This window comes from Apteryx rowi, unplaced genomic scaffold, assembly GCF_003343035.1.
Source record: "Apteryx rowi isolate R43461 unplaced genomic scaffold, aptRow1 scaffold_34, whole genome shotgun sequence".
Lineage (NCBI taxonomy): Eukaryota > Metazoa > Chordata > Aves > Apterygiformes > Apterygidae > Apteryx > Apteryx rowi.
In genome coordinates this window covers 3,766,323-3,787,812 of record NW_020449863.1, presented here as the reverse complement: position 1 = coordinate 3,787,812, position 21,490 = coordinate 3,766,323, and the positions used below count along the sequence as shown (strand labels likewise).

At 37.9% G+C, this 21,490-nt stretch overlaps 1 protein-coding gene across 1 annotated transcript in view; it reads left to right on the top strand.

Moving 5' to 3' along the window:
• Window positions 1-18,530, top strand: part of THADA (THADA, armadillo repeat containing) — a 167,381-nt gene extending 148,851 nt beyond the window's left edge. The window contains exons 37-38 of the mRNA XM_026072344.1: window positions 15,661-15,827; window positions 17,015-18,530. Coding sequence (XP_025928129.1) covers window positions 15,661-15,827; window positions 17,015-17,353 — 506 coding nt within the window. The 3' untranslated portion in view covers window positions 17,354-18,530. The remainder of the gene's footprint in view (window positions 1-15,660; window positions 15,828-17,014) is intronic.
• The last annotated feature ends 2,960 nt before the right edge of the window (window positions 18,531-21,490 follow it).

The following is a 21,490-nucleotide window of genomic DNA, read 5'->3' as shown; positions in this document are numbered from 1 at the left end:
GTAAAACTGTCCCAAGAGATTTCTTTTTGAAAGACTTCCAATGGCTACAGACCTAAACAATTTGATACAGGACACTTATAGAAAATAAGTAGCTTTTAAACTATTTGTCTGTGTCACAAAACAGAAAAGCAACAATGAAAAAGAATTTCTCTTACATTAAGGATGAATTGTTTGATAATTAGGAATTAAGAAAGGGAATGGGGAAAGAACAACACTGGAAGAGTGAAAAGGAATTGCATACAATTTGAAAGAAAAGAATTTGGTTTCCTTTTATAGGGAGCTCATTTTCTCATAGCATCAGACCAGAGGCTGGACATGGTTAAAAATCAGGGTACAGAATTTGGTGGTAACTTTTCAATCCTTTGTTTCCCAGTACAGGTGAAAGCTGGAACAAATTGGGTGCAATTCTAACTGGGACTGTGAACATAAGGGCTTTATTTATGCAGGACTTGCGCCTGCCCCCACTCCTCCTCAGATTGCTTGAGATGGAGAAGGCCAAATTAGGCAAAGCAATCCAAGTGAATTTGGCCCAGCATCTCTAATGTTTTACGTATCCTGAATATGATGTGATTTCACAGACATTTCAGTACCTTTAAAAACTAACCTAAACCCCCAGCCTCATACTTTCACACACAGTGCAGTTGAGGACTGTGTTCTAAATCACAAAGATTTCAGAGAGTCTTGGATAGATACAGCTATACACACACAATGTTCTTTATAAAGGCTAAGGTGGGATACCAGCTGAAATCATGTGATGGGCAAGAAAACTTGCTAAATTTTACAAGTTTCCAGTGGATTATTTCTGTATCCTTGTTATTTCATAGCCCTAAATGAGCAAAACTCAGTACTGTAGACATCTAGTTTGTGAACTGTTCATATTTAGGCTAAATATGTGAAATTTGAAATTAAATATTCATCTATATTATAAATAAAAAGGTCTATTAGGAAGTGCATGTCAAATGCTGTGTGAAACATACATTAATTTATTTTCAGTAAATGTATTTTCATGGAAACCTCTAATTGCCAGCTGTAGCTGGTAAGCAATCTTGTCTTTCAGAAGTGGTGGTTGAACAGACGTAGCAACAGTGTAAATTTCCTCTTGCTCTGCCCTTTGCATCCAACTGGACCAGAAGTTACCACCTCAGGAAGAAAGAAACTGATAACCTGAGCAGAGCCCTGCACCACATATTTGTCCCATGCAAACCTGTTTTAAGGTGGTCATGTAGGATACTCAACTGTGTTTGTCATGTTGTTTTGCACAGAGATGTAGTTCACCAGTAATGAGGCAATAATACATTTCTGCAAGCAAATTTTTTGCATGCAAAATTTCATTTGTGTATGTGTGGGTGGGAGTGAGGTAGGGAATATAAATACCTTTCAAAACTAACCTAAACCACTAGCTTGTTTCGCACAAGCAGCACTCAGCATTTTTAATAACCAAGATACTACCTACCTGTTACAGAGCCAAAGCAGCAACCTAGAATGAAAGATGCTTTTATTGTATTACCAATTCCCTGAGCCATAGACTTCCCACTGATTTGGTTGTTTTAATTAGTGGGGAGGGGGGTTAAAACAGTTTTGGAACACAATGAGCTCTTACTTTAAAACCTAAGATGTCTAAAACTGAACATTTTATTTCTACAATCAGTTCCAAATGAGCTCTTACAAGAAAAACTCAGAACTGGTTTAGTTGAACAGATTGATTTCTTATGCATAAGAAGGTCAAGTTAAACATCATCGGGAATAAAAGCCTAGAAATTTAAATTTCAAGAATTTGACTTCATGTAAAGGGCTTTTGATTGTTAGAGTTAGAGCAAGACTGTGCTGAAATCATTTTGAAGAGCAGAGTTATTTATGGCAGTTGCTTACAGTACCAGTGTCATGCCACTTTCGTATGTTTTTAATTTTGTACCTTTGCATGGTCTGTGCTGTGTTAATGATCACCTAGCTATGCTAGCAATGGAACACTTTTTTTTATTAAATAATTCCCACTGGTAAGATGAAAGTGTTAACAGAAATACTTTAGTGAAGGTCTTGATTAACTACACACTGGGCTTGATCACAGTGGAGGTTAGACTTACAATATTTGATTACCAGGACTAATAAGACCCATTCATTTTTTCATGTACTGTGTTAATTGCCTTCTCATTTTCTCTCATGTACAGACACAGCACAAGGCTATTTCATGTTTGTGTTGAAGACCATAGTCATACTTTGTAGATTTCTCCTCGCTGTACTCATTTTTATAAATTCACACCCAACCAACAGTAACTTTCCCTAATTACAGAATCTGTAGACTGCAATACTGGAACTTCAGGATTGTAGATTGTTACATTTAGGCTTTTACACCCATAACTTAAGTGTCTAAAAAGTGATTTTTTTTTCCCAAATGTCAGTGAGTGAATCAGTTCTGAGTGGATCTCTGTCTGAATTTCATTCTGTTGTTCTAGTATGAAATAATTCTTCCTCTGAATACACAGAACATTTTTTGTAAGAATCAAACAGAAGTATTAATGGAATAGAAATGTGTTTAAGGCAATGTTGCATATTCATACAGTTTACTTTAGCAGTGGATAGGTGACTGAAGTTGAACAAATCATGCCGAACTTCTATGGACCCCCTGCCTGTGAAGTTAATATGGTTTATGAAACTTAACATATAATTGCTTAGATTATATGGTGCTCAGCTTAACTTACTTTTGCTATAAACATCAGAAGATGGAAATTTTTTATATTCCTCTACTTACTGAAAACACTCTATATAATGTGCAGACATTATGAAGCGTAACTAAGAATTAAATTCCATAATATCTTTTCTCTTTAAGTCAAAGTCTTAAAATGTAAATTATTCAAGTAAATCACCATGCTGCAAAATAGTATATTAACATCTCATATCCCATCACCACCTTCTCTCAGAATTGTCAGGAAAACAGAAATGTCCTGTGTTCTCTGAAGGCTGGTGGTGGTAGGATCAAACAAACAGTGTTAATGAACAAGTCATGGATCTCTCAGAAAGGATGTCCCCAATATTTAATTCCTTCTTCTAAAGCAATGTGTGTTGCACAAATTAGTTTAGCTAGGCAAGACAATATTGAAATGGGGAATAGTCTCTCAAGTTATATTCCAAAGTATAGAGGGCTTGATTGTTTGGAGCCAATGACTTCAAACTCCCCTAATATGAAGTCAGCGCAGACCTTGAAACGCAAATACAATGGGATGTATTGAGATCTYAGAAGTAAAGGGATCTCAGCGTGAAGTAACACAGTATATGAAATGAATTCTGTGCTGGTCAGGATGTCAGATATTAATGGTTTGCATTCAAATTCATGTAAGTATTAGAAACAGTACAGGTAGCCCTTGCTTCTTAGCTGTCTTGTTTTGCGTCATGTTTTTATTTGTGGCATGATTGTTCCTGTGACAGTGTGACTGTCACAGAGTAAGGTAGATTCTCCAGATTAGAGGACTTTACCTGAATCTCAGATAGTGACGAAGGCTCTATTAGTGCCACCCATGGCAAGGTGAAGTAAAATCTGACCTTTCCTGATGCAAACTCACTTGAAATATGCTGATTGAACAATAAGATGTTAAAGACCAAAAGAGGCAAACATATGCCAGTGTGCATATGGCATTATTAAAAAGAAAAAAAAAGTTCCTTGAGCAGTGAAATGAAGGGAGCTTGTTTATTCAATGGATTTGTTCTGCAGGTAAGTGGATTTTCTCATTTCTGACCACTCAAGTTTCAGCCTTTTGCTACATGGGACAGCAGTAGGGTGTCTGTTTTCTACCCAGCTGGCTAGTTTCATAGAAACATGACTTAATATCTTGGATTCCCATATCTGCTTTGTCAGACTTGGTTGAAATTGGACAGCTGGTTCAGAAGTTGTGGTGGGAAACATGTACACAAAAGCGTGCCTGCTGATTTCCTTATTCTGTTAAAAATGGGACAAGACTTTCTTTGATGTTGTTTATTTGTATAGTTTGCCAGTCTGATTGGATAAAATATACCAGAATTGTTACACTTTTCTGTACACGGAGTGCTCCCTTCATCTCTACCTGCCCTCCCACTTTGTTCTCTGTATTTCTCTCACCCTTTCAACAGACATTACATTGACTTCTGTTAATTCATTGCCTTCTGCTTTTCTATCTCCATCCTCTCTTTATAATTTGTCTCGTGAATTAAATGAATTGTGTGTGAACTGTATATTGTTATAGGCAGAGTTGATAGTCTGTTGTTAGGGTTGTCTGACACTTCTCATTATAATATCCTGTTTTTCAGCTACTTGTGTTAATCTTTAATAGTTGGTACTGACATTTTCCACACTGTAAAGATTTTTTTTTTTTTAATTTTAATGAATTTTTTTAATTATAGGAGACATGATTCTACATACCAAGTCAGGGGAAAATATTTTCTGAGGTATTTATGAAGGCTACAAAAAGAATTGAAGGCTTTTTCTTTTGAATGCTGTAATATAGTTATGTTTTGAATCAAGAATTTTTTGGTGAAATATATTCAAATTTGGCTGAGAAGACTATAAAATGTTGCCATTTCTATATATTCATTAGTGACTTAGTGGAGTTTAAAAGCTAAAATCTCCAAAGATTTTTGTGATCACTAAGCRGCTCAAATTTCTCTGCTCTAAAATGCTTGCATGCATTCCCAGTAGGGCTACTGAATGTGCTGTATTCCAGGAATACTGTGACTCAGAAAGACTTTCTCTGCAATTGTAGCTGTAGGCAGCTCTAAGCCGGGCTGTGTTTAGGCATGTGAAATGAGAACTCCTGTGCTTTCAATAATACCTATGAGTGATCAGCAAAGTGGGGAGAAATGAGCCTTCAGTTCTGATTAGAGAAGGGAAAAAGCTGAATCAGAAAAAAATCTATAGACTGAGGGTAAGGGACGGGAACTGGAGGAGATGATCCTCTCTCAGTCTGGTGAGGTGAGGAGGCTTGGTCTTGTCAGTGGGAGAGGAGGATATAAAGGAGGAGAAAGATCTTTGATGAAAGTCTTGGGGAGAGGGAGTCTGGACTGGGTCCAAAAAGGGAAGCATGTGGGGAAGAAGCACAAGAGACAAAGAAGATAAATGCAGAACAAGTTCCCCTTTTTGGGAGACAGAGTGACTCTATGTAGTTATAAGGCGACTTAACTGACCAAGATAATTAAATGTAGGCTGAGATAATGGGATGATGACTGGGACTAGATAGAAGACACTGGAACTGTGCTCTCAGCATACTTCTTATCTGTGATGTTACCATTTCCTATTATTCTGTTAGTTTCAAGTGGCAGATATCTCTGTAATTATCCTAGTGGTTCTACTGTTTCTTGACTCAGGAAATTCAGTATAATCTCACATTATTTGGGTAAGGTATAGATTTTTTTCTTTTTTAGAACATAGAAAATTACACATATGCATTGCTCTCTTCTCCCTTTCCTCTTTCCCTACATTAAGAATGTTAGTGAGATTGCCAAGTATCCAAAAGCTAGGAAATGCAGCCTTAATTCAACTGTGCTGTGCTGCATATATTAGGAAGCAGAGATTAATTATACTGTCACTACTATTTTTCTTTTCCTCAGAAGTTCTTTTAACATTTAATGGACAAAACATTTGCTCTGAGGATGAATCAGGTTCATACAATTTAGGAAACTCTCATCTCTAACAATACTACATCACTTCTTTAGAAATTGAATGTGATTTAGTGAATAAGACGGGATCTCAAAAATGGAGATGCCATAGCCATTGGGTGTTGCTCTTGAGATTTGCATTCTACTCTGCCTCTCCCACAGAGCTGTTCTATGCAGGTAAGCAAGTCACTTCAACCAGAGTCTGGAAAGGAGGCCACTAGTTTGCTGAGTGCTTAGCTGGATACCTTGGAGGCATGATTTGCAGGAGTCCAGAGCACATACAGCTTAAGCCAGAGGGAAATGCATTTTGAACATTAAAGCAGTATGTGATGCTGAATACTCTGAAAAAAGAGGTCATAATGTCTCAGAATGGACATCTAAAATCAATCAAGATTTTTTGATCTTTGTCTTCATGCCTCCTTTCTGTATCTGCAGAATATGGAAAATGCCATTTCTTCTCTCTGTGGAGATCATAAATATGTAAGTGGTTTGTGAAGTATTTCATATAATGATTTATGACACTGAGAGTCACAGGTTAGTTAGCCATTCTGTCTTTCTTTGCATACTTGGAATATTTTAGAATATTTGGAATAGGAAAGGTTCAGAGCCATGTATTAAATAAGAGAACAAAAAGAGAGGTTTCTTCCAACAATTGCAGCTTTGTGTTGCCTAGTTCACATCTGCATTCATATGTGAGACAAGAATTTTTTCGCTTTTGTGCTATCTCCTGCGAGGAGCCCTCATGCTCAGCACATCARTACAGAGGGGAGAGCACACACAGCACTATCAGTTCCTTCTCAGTTGAAGAGATAAAAACTAATTCCTCAAAGGACTTTGAAGGAAATGGAGAAGACAAATGTAAAACAGATATATACATGAGACAACTATATTTGTATCTATATTATACTTCCCATTGAAGAACTCTGAATAATTTTTATCATTCAAAGAAAGAGCATATGTGTACATATTCATGCTATATGTCAGACTAAGCAGTTCTCACTCCTGCTGTAAATCTGCTTGGAGGAAGATCTCGGAGTAATTCATGCAAACCATGTTATGGCTTACTGATCCACCTGAGCTTGTCAAGGCCTCTGAAATGGTGTTGCATCTGATGAAGTTGGTCATAGCCACCCAGCAGATGTCTGGGATAGAGACATGCCATTCAAGTCATGTGGACTGTGATAGAATATGCCCTGATGGCTCGCAATTTCCTAGCATGTCTTGACCCAGCTGTTAGGCATTTAGGCAACAGTTGCCTGGAAATGCCTGAGCCTTTGATATTTCAGGAAGAGACATAAGCAGTCCAGAAGATTTCCAGAGAGGTGTGGAACTGCCCATATAAAGGGTCACTGAAGCTGCAAAATCCAGAAATCATCTAGGAGGTAAGAGCTGTGCAGAACAAAAATGTGAGATTAATTTTTTGCTTTAAGGTGAAATTTGAACATCACTTGGGGATAAATATTGGGTACTCTTGATATTAGAATTGCCTCAGCCATGCTAGGGCAATTAGGATCAGCAAGCCTTTACGTTGACCAAAGCTTCTGGTAGTAGAGGAGTGAGAAATGTGTGTGCATCAGTTCATTTATCTGAAAGGGAGCCTGGAAACCAACTCATTCTGTGAAATCACTGGTGCATCTTCCACTTGTGATGGGCAAATGGATCTTTCATGCATTGATAACACTCTTGAAAGATTTTTCTCAGATAGGTATTTCCCATTCAGGATTGAGAAATGCAGCTCTGACTAGTTTATTTGTTAGCAGCAGTTCTCCTGCAGGTGTCTAAGTGCTTTGTAATCTCTTTGTACTGGGTCCATTGGAGAGTTACCTCTTGGTAGAGCAAACGGGCCAGATCGTGCACAGGCCCTAGCAGTGAAGTTTCTGCCTCTGCTTTAGGCTTACTCAGTTTACAGAGGTTAGTTGAATCAGAAGGTCATTTAAGGGCCCTGGCCCTGATAGAAGGTGGAAACTTCTCCCTTGTGGCAGACTGAAAGATGCCCCATGATCGTAAGGGGTAAGCCTTTCAAAAAGTGTGGGCCTTTACTGGTCTGGGACTTGGAGAGGAATTGTCAAGTAAGAGATCGCTGACAACACCTGCATGTCTTTAGACAGGCCACAGCTGAGTCAGGCTGACTTTTTTTTCATTGGAATGGCAGATAACTGTGTAACAACAGATCATACCACACTGCATCAAAAGCAACTTGAAAGCAGGCATTGGAATGCGTTTGGATCTTGACAAGGAAAGAAAGATCATCCTCTCTGTCATTTGTTACTAGTGCACTTACAATGTGAATGAATTTTTAGTTCTGGTAGTTTCTAACATTTGGGTGTATTTGTAAACCTAATGATGTTTTTATGGCATTGTGTATATTTGCATGTGTATATGCCAGCAAAAAGATTGAAATAATACTGCTTGTGAGCCAGTCTTTCCCATTCATCCTTTGTCCAGCTGGACACTATATTGGAAGCTTCTTGATGCAAGGGTTTTCTGTCATCAAGTGTTCACACAGTCAACAGCTTCTATGGAGTTTTGCACTATAAGTAAGTATGTGCTCTCTTACATGATGAGAAAATGGGTTTAGAGAATTAACCAGCAAAGAAGCTGAAAATATATCATGAACTTTTTTGACATAAATTATTATACAAGAGATTTATTTCACTTTCTGTAAGAATAATCTTATAGTCTGTTTATCTCAAATATCCCTTCTTAAGAAGTAAAATGAAGTGAAGATAAAAATGAAGTATAAGTCATCTCTATTTAAAAACAGTCTCTCTGTCTCCCCCACCCCCTTCCCAGCGCTGTTTAATTATAAGGTAGCAGAACAGACATGAAGACTGAGTTGCTCAGGTTACCAGGTTGCTCTTCTGTCTTCTGCTCAAAAATACCTGAATTCAGTAAGTCACACACATTCCTGGATCAGATATTTCATAGTAAGCTAGCTAGTGTCTTCCCTACTCAAACATGCTCAGCTTACCTACAGCTTACAGGAATATGCAACTCTGCATTGTGCCACACTTTAGTGCAGAACTGCTGGAAGAAGGATAAGACATAACAGTGTAAATTAATGTCCAGGAGAAAACATAGAATGAGATCAAAGCATACTGTAACCTAAGTGGTCTTGAGTAGTTCACATATTTATATATTTATTTGGAAATTTGCTATTACTCTAAAATTACTCTGAATTCCAATAACTCAAAAGCAAAGAGTTAATTTTGGTTAGCAGTTGTCACCAGTTGTGACAAGCAGGAATCTAGAACAAAGGTTATAGTACCAAAAAATTTACTGCTGCAGCAATACTCATATGTAAAAATACATAGTATTTTTATGCTTGCATTTGTTTCTAGCAAAAAATTCCACCAACATACACTTAGTATTTTGAATCACTTTAATTAGAGAAAAAGGAGAGAGAACTGCTACACTGAAACTTATGATTGCTCTAGCAAGATTTATTGGTATGTATGGTACTTGTTAAAATCAGTGGCTTTTGCCTGAGAAACTTTATATTACTTCTTCCTTTTTTGAGAATTACATTATACAAGAATGTATAATCACTGTGACTTTTTACTTCACATTCCTAAATTTACTTCAACACCTTAAAAGTTGTTCTCAGTGCTCTTATACAATGTTAGATCATCAAATGGATGAAGAAACTCTTTGCTTTGTAGAATACAATGCCACTAATTAAAATTGAAAGTGAATGGACTGTATTAGAATCAGCTTATCCATCAAAGACTGGCTGCTGATTATTTACTGACAGTGCTTCATTTAGCTATATTAACTACACAGTGACACTGTTATGTAAAGGTTGTGACTTACTATATTTTTGAAAATTGAGGAAGAATATTTAAAAGATAATTGTATGTGCTCAGCCCTGGAAGTCTCAAAGTGCTAATAAATGTATTTACAAATCACCTGTTTAATTACAAGTCAATGAACAGGACAGCAGCTYAGAGATCATGATAGGCTCCTTATGGAAGCTGTGATGGTAGTGGCTATGACTCCATAGGAATGAATGAAAGCCTGTCTTTTATTACTGCTTTAAAAACAATTTTTACATATTTGAGTGTTCTTCCCCAAATTATATTGGTTTTAAAGTATTGTGGGGAGAAGAATTTTGTTTACAGTTTTCTGTATTGATCACACACCCTTTTCTTGTTCCACTACCACTTAAATAACAAATCTTTCACCACCATTCTCCATATACTATTCTAAAATCCCACATACGATACAGAGATTAATTGATCTCCTGTGTTCCCCCAGCATGGCTGTAACACACCTCATGCACATTTGATAATATGTGCTAAGCAAAAGGTTCCTTAACTGGAGCATGCCAATAATAATATTATTAGTCATATATTTAATTCTAGTGATATTAATTTTGAAACTGTCAGTGTACATGTTCGTTTTTCTAATATGGTAATTTGAGTTAAACATTCATATCRTCATTGGCAACTTTTTCAACAATTAGCTGAATAATATTAATTTTTACTGTTTCAAAAGGAAAACCACGAGTTCTGTGGGATTATTTAGAGACTATTGGTTTTCTGCTGTTTAAATTAAACAAGATGGCTTTTGAGGGGGGAGGTTTTGAAAAAACAGTAATGTAAGTGGTAAAGTCCAAATGTTCATTTCCTGTGAAATATCTGTTAGCTGTGGTTGTTTTGTAATAAAACCCTTTGTGTAAAGGAGGCATGGCTTGTATGGGAAAAGCTTATATATAAAAAAATTCTAGTGACTGAGCTGGAAAATGTTTTGTCCACATTCTAAAAATGGGATTGAAATGATAATAATATGCATATGCTTTTTAGTTCAAGAAGGAACTTTAAAGTAATTTTATGTTCAGTCCTGAGCTGTAAGTTTCCTTCATAATCAGAACTGTTACTAACTCAGATCTGTTTATAATCAAAGCTGGGAACAACGTTACGATCAAAGTCAAATCTGGGAGCAACGTTACTGCCACTATACTTGGAGACTGCAACTATTAYGGAATTAGTTTTGATTGGTTTGTTTTGTAATAGTGTTGTGTTTTGACATTGTGTTGCATGATGTCAGGAAGGGCCTCTTTTTAAAGTCATCCTGAAAAAGCATGGCTATAAAACAGAGTGAGGCAGGAAAATGGAAAACAGATGAAGCAGTTGTACGTCATCTAGAGAATGATACTTCTCCAGAGGATAGAAATGATCTAATCGCCTTTGATTTTATGAAACACTGTAAAAAAAGAATCTGCTTGTATATTGGATTTTTCATAAATGGTCATTTTAAAAAGTGGAAATTCTGATTTTTTTTTTTTTTTTTTTTTTGTAACTTAATTTAAACTGACACAGTGCAATGAACAAGCACCCTTTAAAATAGTCATATATCAACTATCTGGAAACAAATTACCCTTTTTGCATTTTCTTTCTTTGCATTTTACTTCTCAGTTGTTCTTCTTTCTTAATCTTTAAGTCCAGAAGGATAGTAATACTGAAATGGCAGTTGTGGAGATTAAGTAGGTATGAACACGGCTTTGTTTTTTATTTACTGCTACTGCCTCTCTTCTGTCCCATTGTTTTTCTGGAAGCRAGACACCTATGTCTTGTATTGCTAGAGTTGCACAATTCCTCTCAAACTCAGCTTATAACATATAAGCAGGTTATTTCAACATAAGAAATTTGGTTTCTAACCTCACTTTATTGAGCAGCTTATGTAACTCTTAGGCTGGGCCATGGGATTTTTTTTTCATTTGAGGACTTCTTATGTTTTGTGAAGGCTGTGTATACATGAACACTATATTTTAAATAAAAATATATCTGCAGCAATAGCTCACTCAGTTCTCTTATATTTTATATGCTAAGAATTGGGGTAAACTTGATTACTAATTAAAACCAGAAAGACCACCTTCAGCACTACAAAAAGTGATTAGTGATTCAATAGGTGAGATTTTCTATTTGCAAATCTAATGTCACAGGTATTAGTGACTACAGTGCTGGATCTGCCACCATTTGGATGGGAACCTGACCTCTCTTTGATATTTATCATCTTGTTAAGATGATATAACAGAAAATCTGGGATTAATCTCCAGTTTTGCCCAGCAATCATTTAGTGAACTTTGTTGATTTAAATATCCATACTTGTCTCTGAAGTAAGAATAATACTACCTTATTTTACAGGGTGTTACAAGGTATTGTATTGATACTGATGTGGTACTGTTCCTACCTAGGTAGACAGCACTTTGTGCAAAAAATAAACAAGATTTTATCAAATTAGAATTTACCTGGTCTACTGAAAATACCGAAGTAATTTCATTTGGAGAGTTTATCCTTTATGTTTTCCTTGAAAACATACTTGCTGTTGGTACACTGTTCTTTGAAAGGCTTTCTCTCAGGACTGTTATATTAAGCTTCCCTGTAGCAGTTCTATGCTTGTTCTGAACATAGTACACATTTATACAAATTGCATTACTCTTCAGTCTAAAATTAACTTATTATTTGACAATTTCCAGTTAAAAAAAAAATTATAAAAAGGTTTGGTAGGCAAGGAATTCCATTTTATTCCCTTTATGTTCTGCTTTTCTGTTTTGCTTGTATTTTTTCTTGGTTGGTGCTTACAGTCATCTGTGTGTATACTTTTAATACATCCTTTAGGTTTCTATAATATAGCTGAGGCTTTAACAGAGAACAATTGTATAGTTTGAGGACACATAACAGGCTACTAGAAGAAATATTTACATCTGGCATGATCAAAGCTTTTGGAGTATATGAATGTTTATGTGGGAGGTCTAATTTTTATGTGGGTGGATTAAAAAAGATGACTAAAACAGTGCAGTACTTAACCTTTTTCCCTTTATGAAAATTCACTTCCTGAAATGAAAAAAACATGTAGTACCTGATTTTTATCTTCTGTTTTTCATTTCAAGGAGTATTAATTCTTCCATGTGTAACTACTTGCTTAAGGCATAGAGAATTTTATGTATTTCAGCCTCTATAATGGCTTATTTACAAAGATGCTTATCTTGCTCATGAAGTTTGCGCATGTTGGAACATATTTATGTTCTAGAGTTTTAAAAACTGATATGTGATAATTTTAGCACTATTTTGATAGTCTGTAGAACTGTCCTGGTAGGAGCACTATTATGTTTTCCAATGTTTGGTAATAGCTGGCTCTTCAGGTTTRATTTTTGCAATTTTAGTCCCCATGGTAGTAATCAGCTGTGAGTGGCTTCTAGAAATCTGTCGTTCAAGTTTCTTTTCATACAGTTACTTAAAACGAATAGTTACTTACATTCTGAAAAGCTATTAATAACCATTTGAATCATCTCTATTAGTATTTCATTTACATGTTTCTGATGGTGAAGTTTCAGATCACAGCTGACCTGATCTAACAGTTCACTGAAAGGGGAGGTCTTGCTCTCCATTTCGCTTTTTTCTTTCTATGCTCCTTCATCCCACTGATGTGTGATCTTCCCTTCCGTTCCCTTCCGTTCCCTTCCGTTCCCTTCCGTTCCCTTCCCTTCCCCAACTCCCAGTTGTACCAATTCTGACTTCAGGGTAACCGATTCAGTTTGCTAACCCAGCAGAACCACCCACACACTTAGCTGTATGTCAAGTTCATATTCTGCTATTTTGAGTGTTAGTGCAGCATGTGATCAGCGGAGTACCTGAGCTGGCTCAAGGCAAGTACCAGGAGCACATGGCTAGAGCAGGTGGGGGCGAACCACCTGCCCTTTTTGGCGGTGGTGAACTTCCAGCTTGCTCAAACCACTGTCTGAAATCGTAGCATGAGTCATGAACACAGTATCAAGTAATGCATAATATGTGGCTAATTGAAAATCAGTCATGTTTTGCAGACAAACTATGGTATAAGAAGCGGTTCTTGCAAACAGTTAATACCTCAGTGAAGTTGTATATTTATTTTTAGAAGACATACCCCCTTTATGGGCATCTTAAAAGATTCTTTACATATTTACAGCATCTATTACTGTTACTTCTAGAGTTAAGGGTCATCAAAGCAATAAAATGAAAGCATTTTATACCTATTAAGTTGTGGGTATGTATGTAACATTGCTTGCTGTTACTTATCTGTATTACATTAGCGCTCAAAAGCTTAGGGAGTTGATATACTTTCTTTGGCTACTTGTTCTATCTTTTTGTTGTCCTTGTGGCAATTACAGTCCCCAAATCAATTCTGGAACTATTTAGCATCAAATATTTGTGTGAACTCATATCAAAGTCGGTTAACTTCAGTGCACTCTCTGTAAATAATGGCTGCTGAGGAAGTGGTTCACAAACCATACAGCCGTTCCTGGCACCCTGCAGTAGCGGGATGCGATGGGCAGATGGAAGCAAAAATTTCTTCAACTGCCAGAGTTTAATCTGTTGAATCTGTGTCAAAACCCCAGGTACCACGAGGCCATTGTGCTAGCTTCTTTATAGCACAAAACCAAAGATAGGCTTGTCTCCAGATTTCCGAAGCCTAAGTTTCAGCATTATCAAAATAATGTGTCTCTGGTTTCAACATCAGAAATGATGTGGCTGGGTGGTTGATCAGTCACTTGATGTCTACAGTTCACATAATGTTGGTCTATATCTTTTGGGCCAGTACTGTGTTCAGTGTCTTCATGCTTTTCCTGTGTATTAGATCTCCTTTATATGTTATTTCTGTAACTTTTTCTCTTCTTTTCTTTGAAAAAAAATTCTTACCATTTACTTTGTTGTGACACAAGGATTCCCTACAAGATTGCTGCGTTACATGACCACAAAACCACTTTTTATTCAAACTACTATCAAGCACATTCCATCCTAGTAGAACCTCGGCTTTACTTATTTTTGCCATGCTTTCTCAGTGTTTGTTGTGTCCACATAATAACAGAATTGAGAGGCCCCAATTTCAGAGCCTTTCTCAGTAGTCCAGTCGTCTCAGCCACGAGTTTAGAATAAGCACATTCCCACTTAATGAGTTCAAACCAAAAAAAAAAAAAAAAAAAAGACCCCAGAAAATGGTGGACATCTTGTATGCAGTTGGATCTATAATCATCTTCCTTGAAGCAACTGCTAACTTTAACCTCAGAAAGACAGCAGTGGGAAGTAACATGTTTGTTTTCTAGTCCCGAGTAACATTTTGCAGTGCTGGGGATTTTACCAGGGTTTGTTAGCTGGCTTTCCTCTTCCTGCCCTCTACCTTCATCCGCATTAAAAACAAAAACAAAACAAAACTAGTGCTACTATTGGTGAAGCTTGTATCTATAATTGCAGTTGTTGGATTTCTAATGCAAACAAAGCTTCTGGTACTTTTATGTATTCCACTATTGAGAGCAGGCCTAGGAACCACATAGTTAAAACATCTGCACAAATAAGAGCAGTGGGGAAGTTTAGGGAAGAAATATGGTGTAGATGATGGCTTTGTGTACAGWTCTGGCATGAGTTGTCCATTTCTTTATTCCCTAGGGAAATACTGTAGCAGCCAATAGCAAAAACTGTTTAAATATAACTCAGTGATGATATTGTAAGCAGTCTCTGCCTTTTCTTCTTTTACATCTCTAAGCCTGTTGTGTGCTTGATCTCTCTTTACGTATGTATGCGAATATGTGTATCTTTCTATATATATAAAGAGATTCTGCACAAAATAAATCATGATTTATTTTATATCCCAGCACTTTAACAGCATATAGTATGCTGTAGGTTTTGACATCCAATGTATCATCAAATCAAATTTAAGGCATAGCTGCAACTTTGCATAGTTACTAGGTAATAGTGTCGAACTGCCTCTGAAGATGTCTTAAACAGACATTTTTGTATACCTGAATCCACATGAATGAATATCACTACATGCACWAGAGAAAATATTAAGTATCAGTGTTTCAGTTGCTTCACGTATTATTTCGGAATTGAAAAAGGACCCCAAGTGGCTTAGAAATAAACAGTCATCCAACTAACTTACTTGCAGTATAATTCATCATTTTAAATGTGTTTGTGTAAATTCAGCACTTGTATTCAAGACACAATTTTTGTGCTGACTTTTTTTTCCAGTCTTGCTGTATACATTGTTACTCATATTTTCTCTCAACAGAGTTTGCATTCAGGATAGTGAATGCTCCAATGGCCTTGGATTTAGCATTTGGCATACTGTGTGAGCTGCTTCAGCTGTGGGGGGAAATCCATGCTGGGATACCAATCTTGCTGGAATGGCTGCTGGGAGACAATGAGCTAAAAAGAGATGTGGAGACTTCAGCTCTGGTAATTTAAACAACCAGTTGTTTTCTCATGTAGGAGTTGCTATATTTCTGCCCTCCTGTGTTAGGAAGAGAATGAAATATCTAATCTGATTAAGCTGTTCCAGAAGATCATTACTCCAGTATTAACTGTATTCCAATTTAAAATAAAAATTCACATGGACAGTAGTGTATTAAGAATAAATAAATAGAGTCTGATCTCTGCGGCCTGGCAATGCCAGCATTAAAATTTGAAAAAAACCAACAAACACTGAAATAAGAGTTACTTAACAAATCATTGTTGACTGAAGCATTTCAAGGTTGTAACTAATTGCCCTCAATATTATTGCAGATGATTGCTTGCCTTGAATTTAAACTGTTGTCGTGAATGCCAGGCACATCTGACATTCAAGAACAGTGTTCTCCCAACTGCTTGCTTTTCCAGAAACTTCATTTAAGTATTTGGTAACTTTGTGCTGTCTTCGATATGACTACTACTGTACAGCACATGAAAAAGCCTTGCTTTCATAAGTCATTGTCTTCAGAAGGACTAGTTGCATAAAGCATACTTTACCATGGTGGGCCTGTAAACCCAATACTGTCTATACCACTGTGCTATCTTGGCYTTGAAAAGACTGCAAAAAGCAATATAATGCTAGAAAGTAAACCGGACGTAGCAGAAAGAGCTACATCTTCGAGAAGTTTGTTGACAATTGATATGACCCATGTAATATATTATGAAACTTTTCTTAAGCCTGTGGTTTAGGTGTGCCCTTTTGATGTATCACTGACTGATATAATTTTCCCGTTTCATTTAATCCACTCAAAGAGCTCCATGATATAGCAAATTATCATACTGGTTACAAAGATCTCTGTGTAATATAAGACAATTTCACAGTGGAGAGCAAGCACATGTTAAAGATTAGGACCACTAGTTGCTTCCACTGTTTCCCAAGAGTTATAGCATAAATGCATGATTTTTGAAGGCAAATTTCATTGGCATAGTAGGAAACTTCATATTGTGTTTTTCTAAACCTTTGAAAAATGATGCATATGAATTTTTACTTTTTCAGTAGAAAGAAACTGTTCACATAACATTTTCTATTTTGATTATTTCTCTATAACATGTTATTTCATGTACTTTACAATTTTCTCATTATTATTAAGACCACAAGTCACTTTCTAATCACTGTTGTTCTTGTTTTGGTTAAGGAAGAAGATGATTACCTGTTTGATAAAGGGGAAGTGAACTTTTGGGCAGAGAAGCTGACTAATGTCAAACAACTTAGTAAACATCTTTTACAGCTTATATCAATGACTCATCTAACTTCAGCAGATCAAGTAGAACTTCACCAGCTATCAAGAACAGTATTGGAACAAGCCCAGCTTGTTGCACACCTTCTTAGAATGCTACCTCCAACTCCAGAATTTTCCAAAACTGTAGAGTTCACAAGATTGGCTATTCAAAATGAAAGAATATCCATCTGCCTTAAAATATTACATTTGCTTAAGTCTGATGATATTTGCAAAAACAAAAATCTGGAAAAGTAAATGACTAAAAGCTCATCCACAGGGAGCTGCACATGGTGGGGGACTGAATTCTGAGGATGCTTAAGGAATGAGGGATTGCTCTAATGACTCCAGTAAACCTGCAACAAACTATTCAGTAGTACATGCTAAAAATACATTTTCCATATATGAGTCCACTGATCTTTTTCTTTCTTGTCAGATATGGTGTGGGAGACTGTTCCTTTTAAATGCATTTGCTAATTTCATTCAGATGAGCATGGTTTACTGCAGCTACTGTAGGAAGCAAAGCAGCTAAACTTAATATTTTCCATTCATCCAGGTGCAGGCCACCTGTAGTTCTGTTACATTTTGTCCCATATTTTACCTCCTGTATTTTAATACTCTGATACACTTAATTTTGTTGTCTCCTTTCAATATGTAGAAGAATAATTATTAAGTGAATAGGGTAAGTTTTATTTTTGTTACCAAAAGAAAAGAAAAAAAATAGCTTGGCTTCTTTCTTTGCCCTTTTACAAATTTTATCCTACCTTTTAAATTCTACCGCATTCTTCTCTGGAGGAAGGCAATGGTCCTCACTCCGGTAGTAACCTTGTTTTGCAGATGGAAACAGCATTATTTACACTTGTCCATGCCTGTTTTTTCCTGTAAATCAAGTAACTATTTTAATGAAGTAGCTCTCAAATGAAGACCATTGTGTTCTGAACAAAGCAGCTGTTCCATTTAGAACAAAATAGTTTCATCCTTACTTTCAAAACATCTTGCTCTCCACGCAGTTCCTAGTCAAAAGATGAAAGGCMACAGAATTAGGCCACTGGAAATGTACAAGTGTTACTGTGCTACTGCTCTCCCTTTCCTGAGATTCTGAATGGATACTTTGTAAAAAGCTCTCAGGTAAAAGCTGCCTCAAATTCCTTTAGTGCCCAACAGTTTCATTGTCTGAATGCAAAAAGGTTTGTGCTTTATAAATTTGTTTTTCTGAGAACTGAAATGTAGTTCCAATATGAAAATGTGATATCGAAAATAAATATTTATTTTAAAAGGATGTATTATGTTCTTTTAGTCAAGGATTATGACTTTACATTTGGTTCTATCATAGCTTGTCATAGCCAAAACAGAAGATGCAAGTTAATATATATTGTTATTTTAGTCTCCTTGGAAAGGTAGAGAGTTATGTCCAATAAATGTTTGTTTAATTTCAGTTTTATCACGCATAACTGTGTATTAATACAGTTTAATTGTAAATCTTAATGACGATATAGTTAACACGTACGTATCACATGGTCGATAATGCAACAAAAGGTCTGCTGCAATCAGCATGGTAGTTTCTTTGTAGGGCTGCTTGTATCCATTAGGTGGCAGTACAACACAGCTTTACACGATACTGTCAAAACTCACATTTTTCTTCGCAATTTATAGCTTAATTTTCAATGTAAAGTTACAGTCCTATTCTGATAATATTACCTGAAATTTTGTAGTTTATCTGCTTCCTTGTTAATTCTTGAGTTAAAATTAGTGTCTACTATAAGCCAAGTTGGGCTTCTAAATTAGGCTTAATGAATATTTGAAAACTGCGAGACTAAGTCACAAGTACACAAAAGTTATGAACAACAACTGAAATACTTTCTATAAATTTCAGAGATTCAAAATTACTTGTATAAATAATTTACAATAAACATGCGACTTTAGTAGGTGAAAATGTTAGAATTTGGAAAGATGTTTCATTGAAGTTATTTTATGCAATTTAATAAGCCATATTGTGATTTAGTCTAAAAATTACTTTGTTTGCATCTGTTTTGATGTCCTGGGGAAAAAATAGCACAGATTATGTCTGAAAGCCACTTTTAAGAATAGTCAAGAACTGTACAGTTAGCAGCTGCCAGTTTACCACACCTTTTCAAAAATTTTTAAACGTGTGTAACAACAATTGTTACAGTACAACTTCATATAGTACCAAAATGATGGTGCAGCTGTGTGACCTTGGTTGTTTCAATGGTTAGCATAAGACTGTCTATTATTATTGGCATTTTTTTATTGTATAGAATTTAAAATGTATATATTAAATATCATCAAATGCAGACATGGATCAGCATTGTAGTAGATCCACAGTGATCATAAAACTTGAGTAACTTTGTGAAGCCTTGAAGACTTGGTTAATTGGTAAACCAAGAAACTTGAACATTCAGTCTTCCTTATCATGTTTTTAGCATGCAACTGAAAGCTATGTAATCCCTCCTTAGTTTATAGAGAGCAAATAAATTTATATTAGCGTACGTACATTTCGCCCCTCACTGCTGGTGACTTCAGTTACTGTATAACTACTCAATCAGGAACCTTTAAACCTTAAACAGAAATTGTAGAAGAGGGTTAGCAAAATCTTATACCGGGGTACTTATCTGTAATGTGTTTGATCAAAGTCAATTTATCCAAGTGTTTCTGCAAATGGTGATTACACATTGCTCCTTGCATGATTATCATAAACTGTTTACTTAGACTGTTAACTCAGAGGGTAGGATCTGCGCTGAAGGTGATGGTCTCAGGTCTCACAGAGATATCTGGGAGGAGGAAAAGTTTGATCTCAGAGCAGTACTCAAGCAAATCAAAGTGGGCCGAGGAGGAGGTTATGAAAAAGATGCACGTACATGCACTTAATGTTAATCACGCTTTCCGCTCGTTTCCTGTTTGAGAAAGTGCGTTGTTATCGGTAAGTAACTGTAGCGTTTCCACGGGGCTGGAGGAGGGAAAGGAGGAATTCACATGTTGTTTTGGAAACTCCTCTGAACCCAAAGCGCTTCTCTCCGCACGGGGCTGCCGTTGCGGGTTTGGGGCGCTAGGGGGAGGCCTCTCCCCAAACACCCGCTTCGGGGCGAGGTGTCGGCACGTTGCTTCCAACGCGGCGCAGCCGGCAGCGGCGCCGGCCCCAAGCCGCTCTGAAACGCGCCTAAGCGCGGTGCCGGGACACGGAGAGAAATGAGGCTTGGGCTCTTCGTCCCCCTCGTGCCCTTTTCGGGTTTTTATTTCCACGCTCAGCACTGAGGCTGCAGGCTGCCGTGCTGCACCCGCGGCGGCGGGGCCGGGCGGGTTCTCCCGGGGACGAGGAGAAGGAGCCAAATGGGAGCGTGAGCTGCGCTACGAGAGGGAAAGAGAGAGAAAAAAAAAAACCCTAGTGTGAAACCCCAACGCAAAATGTTCTAATAAAACCCCATTGAAGTTGCTTTCCTCTGCAAATGCGCTTTCAAAGTGCAAGTTTCCTGCTGACGTGGTCAGCTCTGCACCCTTGGATTTCCAGCGCTTGACATCCCGGCCCAGAAACTGGAGACGATCAAACGCCTCTGCTGGCTCTGCAGCCATAAAACTTGGCGCGCCCGTCCGTTTTCCCCTTCCATTTGTCCCGGCGCTGGGCAAACGCGGGCACGGGAGGTGCAAAACTGCTGCCCTCGCCACCGTTCCCACGTCGTGTTTGCGCAGCCTTATCGGCGCGGGGGCAGCGCGGCCGCGCAGGGCCGCCGCGGCGGGGGCGCGCGTGGGGGGGCCGCGCGTGGGGGGGAGCCGTGCGTGCAGCCGGCCGGGGAGGGTTAGTGCCTCCGCGCCTGTTTGCTGCCCAACTCCCCCCCTCCCGCTCAAAAAACCCAACTCTCCCAAAAAACAAGGGGGGGTGGAAGCCCCAAGTGCTGGAAAGTCACACCTCAGCAGCCGCGCACGCTGCCTGCTGCAAACCACCGTCCCGCCAGTCGCACCGGAGCAGCAAGGACCTAAGCTTTGTTTGAAACCAATTACGTGGCAAAAGTTTATTTTCGGTGGGGAGGGAGGAAGAGGCGTCCCATTTCACTGCCAGGCGCTTCAGCGCCTCTTCCCCTTTCCCGCGCTCCCGGCCCTGCTCAGCGGGAACAGRCAGCCGGGCGGGAGGGCCGTCCCGCGGGTGCTGGTTCGCATTTCCCAGGCGGTGGCTGCAACTCGTGCTGCTTGCAACAAAAGACGCAGGTGACTTGCAGAGGCATCTTAAGGGAAGCGATTTCCCTGCTGGATCATAAGGGCCAAATCTTTTCGCTCGTTTGTAGTACGAGTTTGGGTGTTTTTTTTTCTTAGCGAAGTCAGTGCACGGCGCACGTCAGAAAGTACTTACGCGGGGGCTCCGCGCAGGGCGCCTCGCTCCCCGCTGCG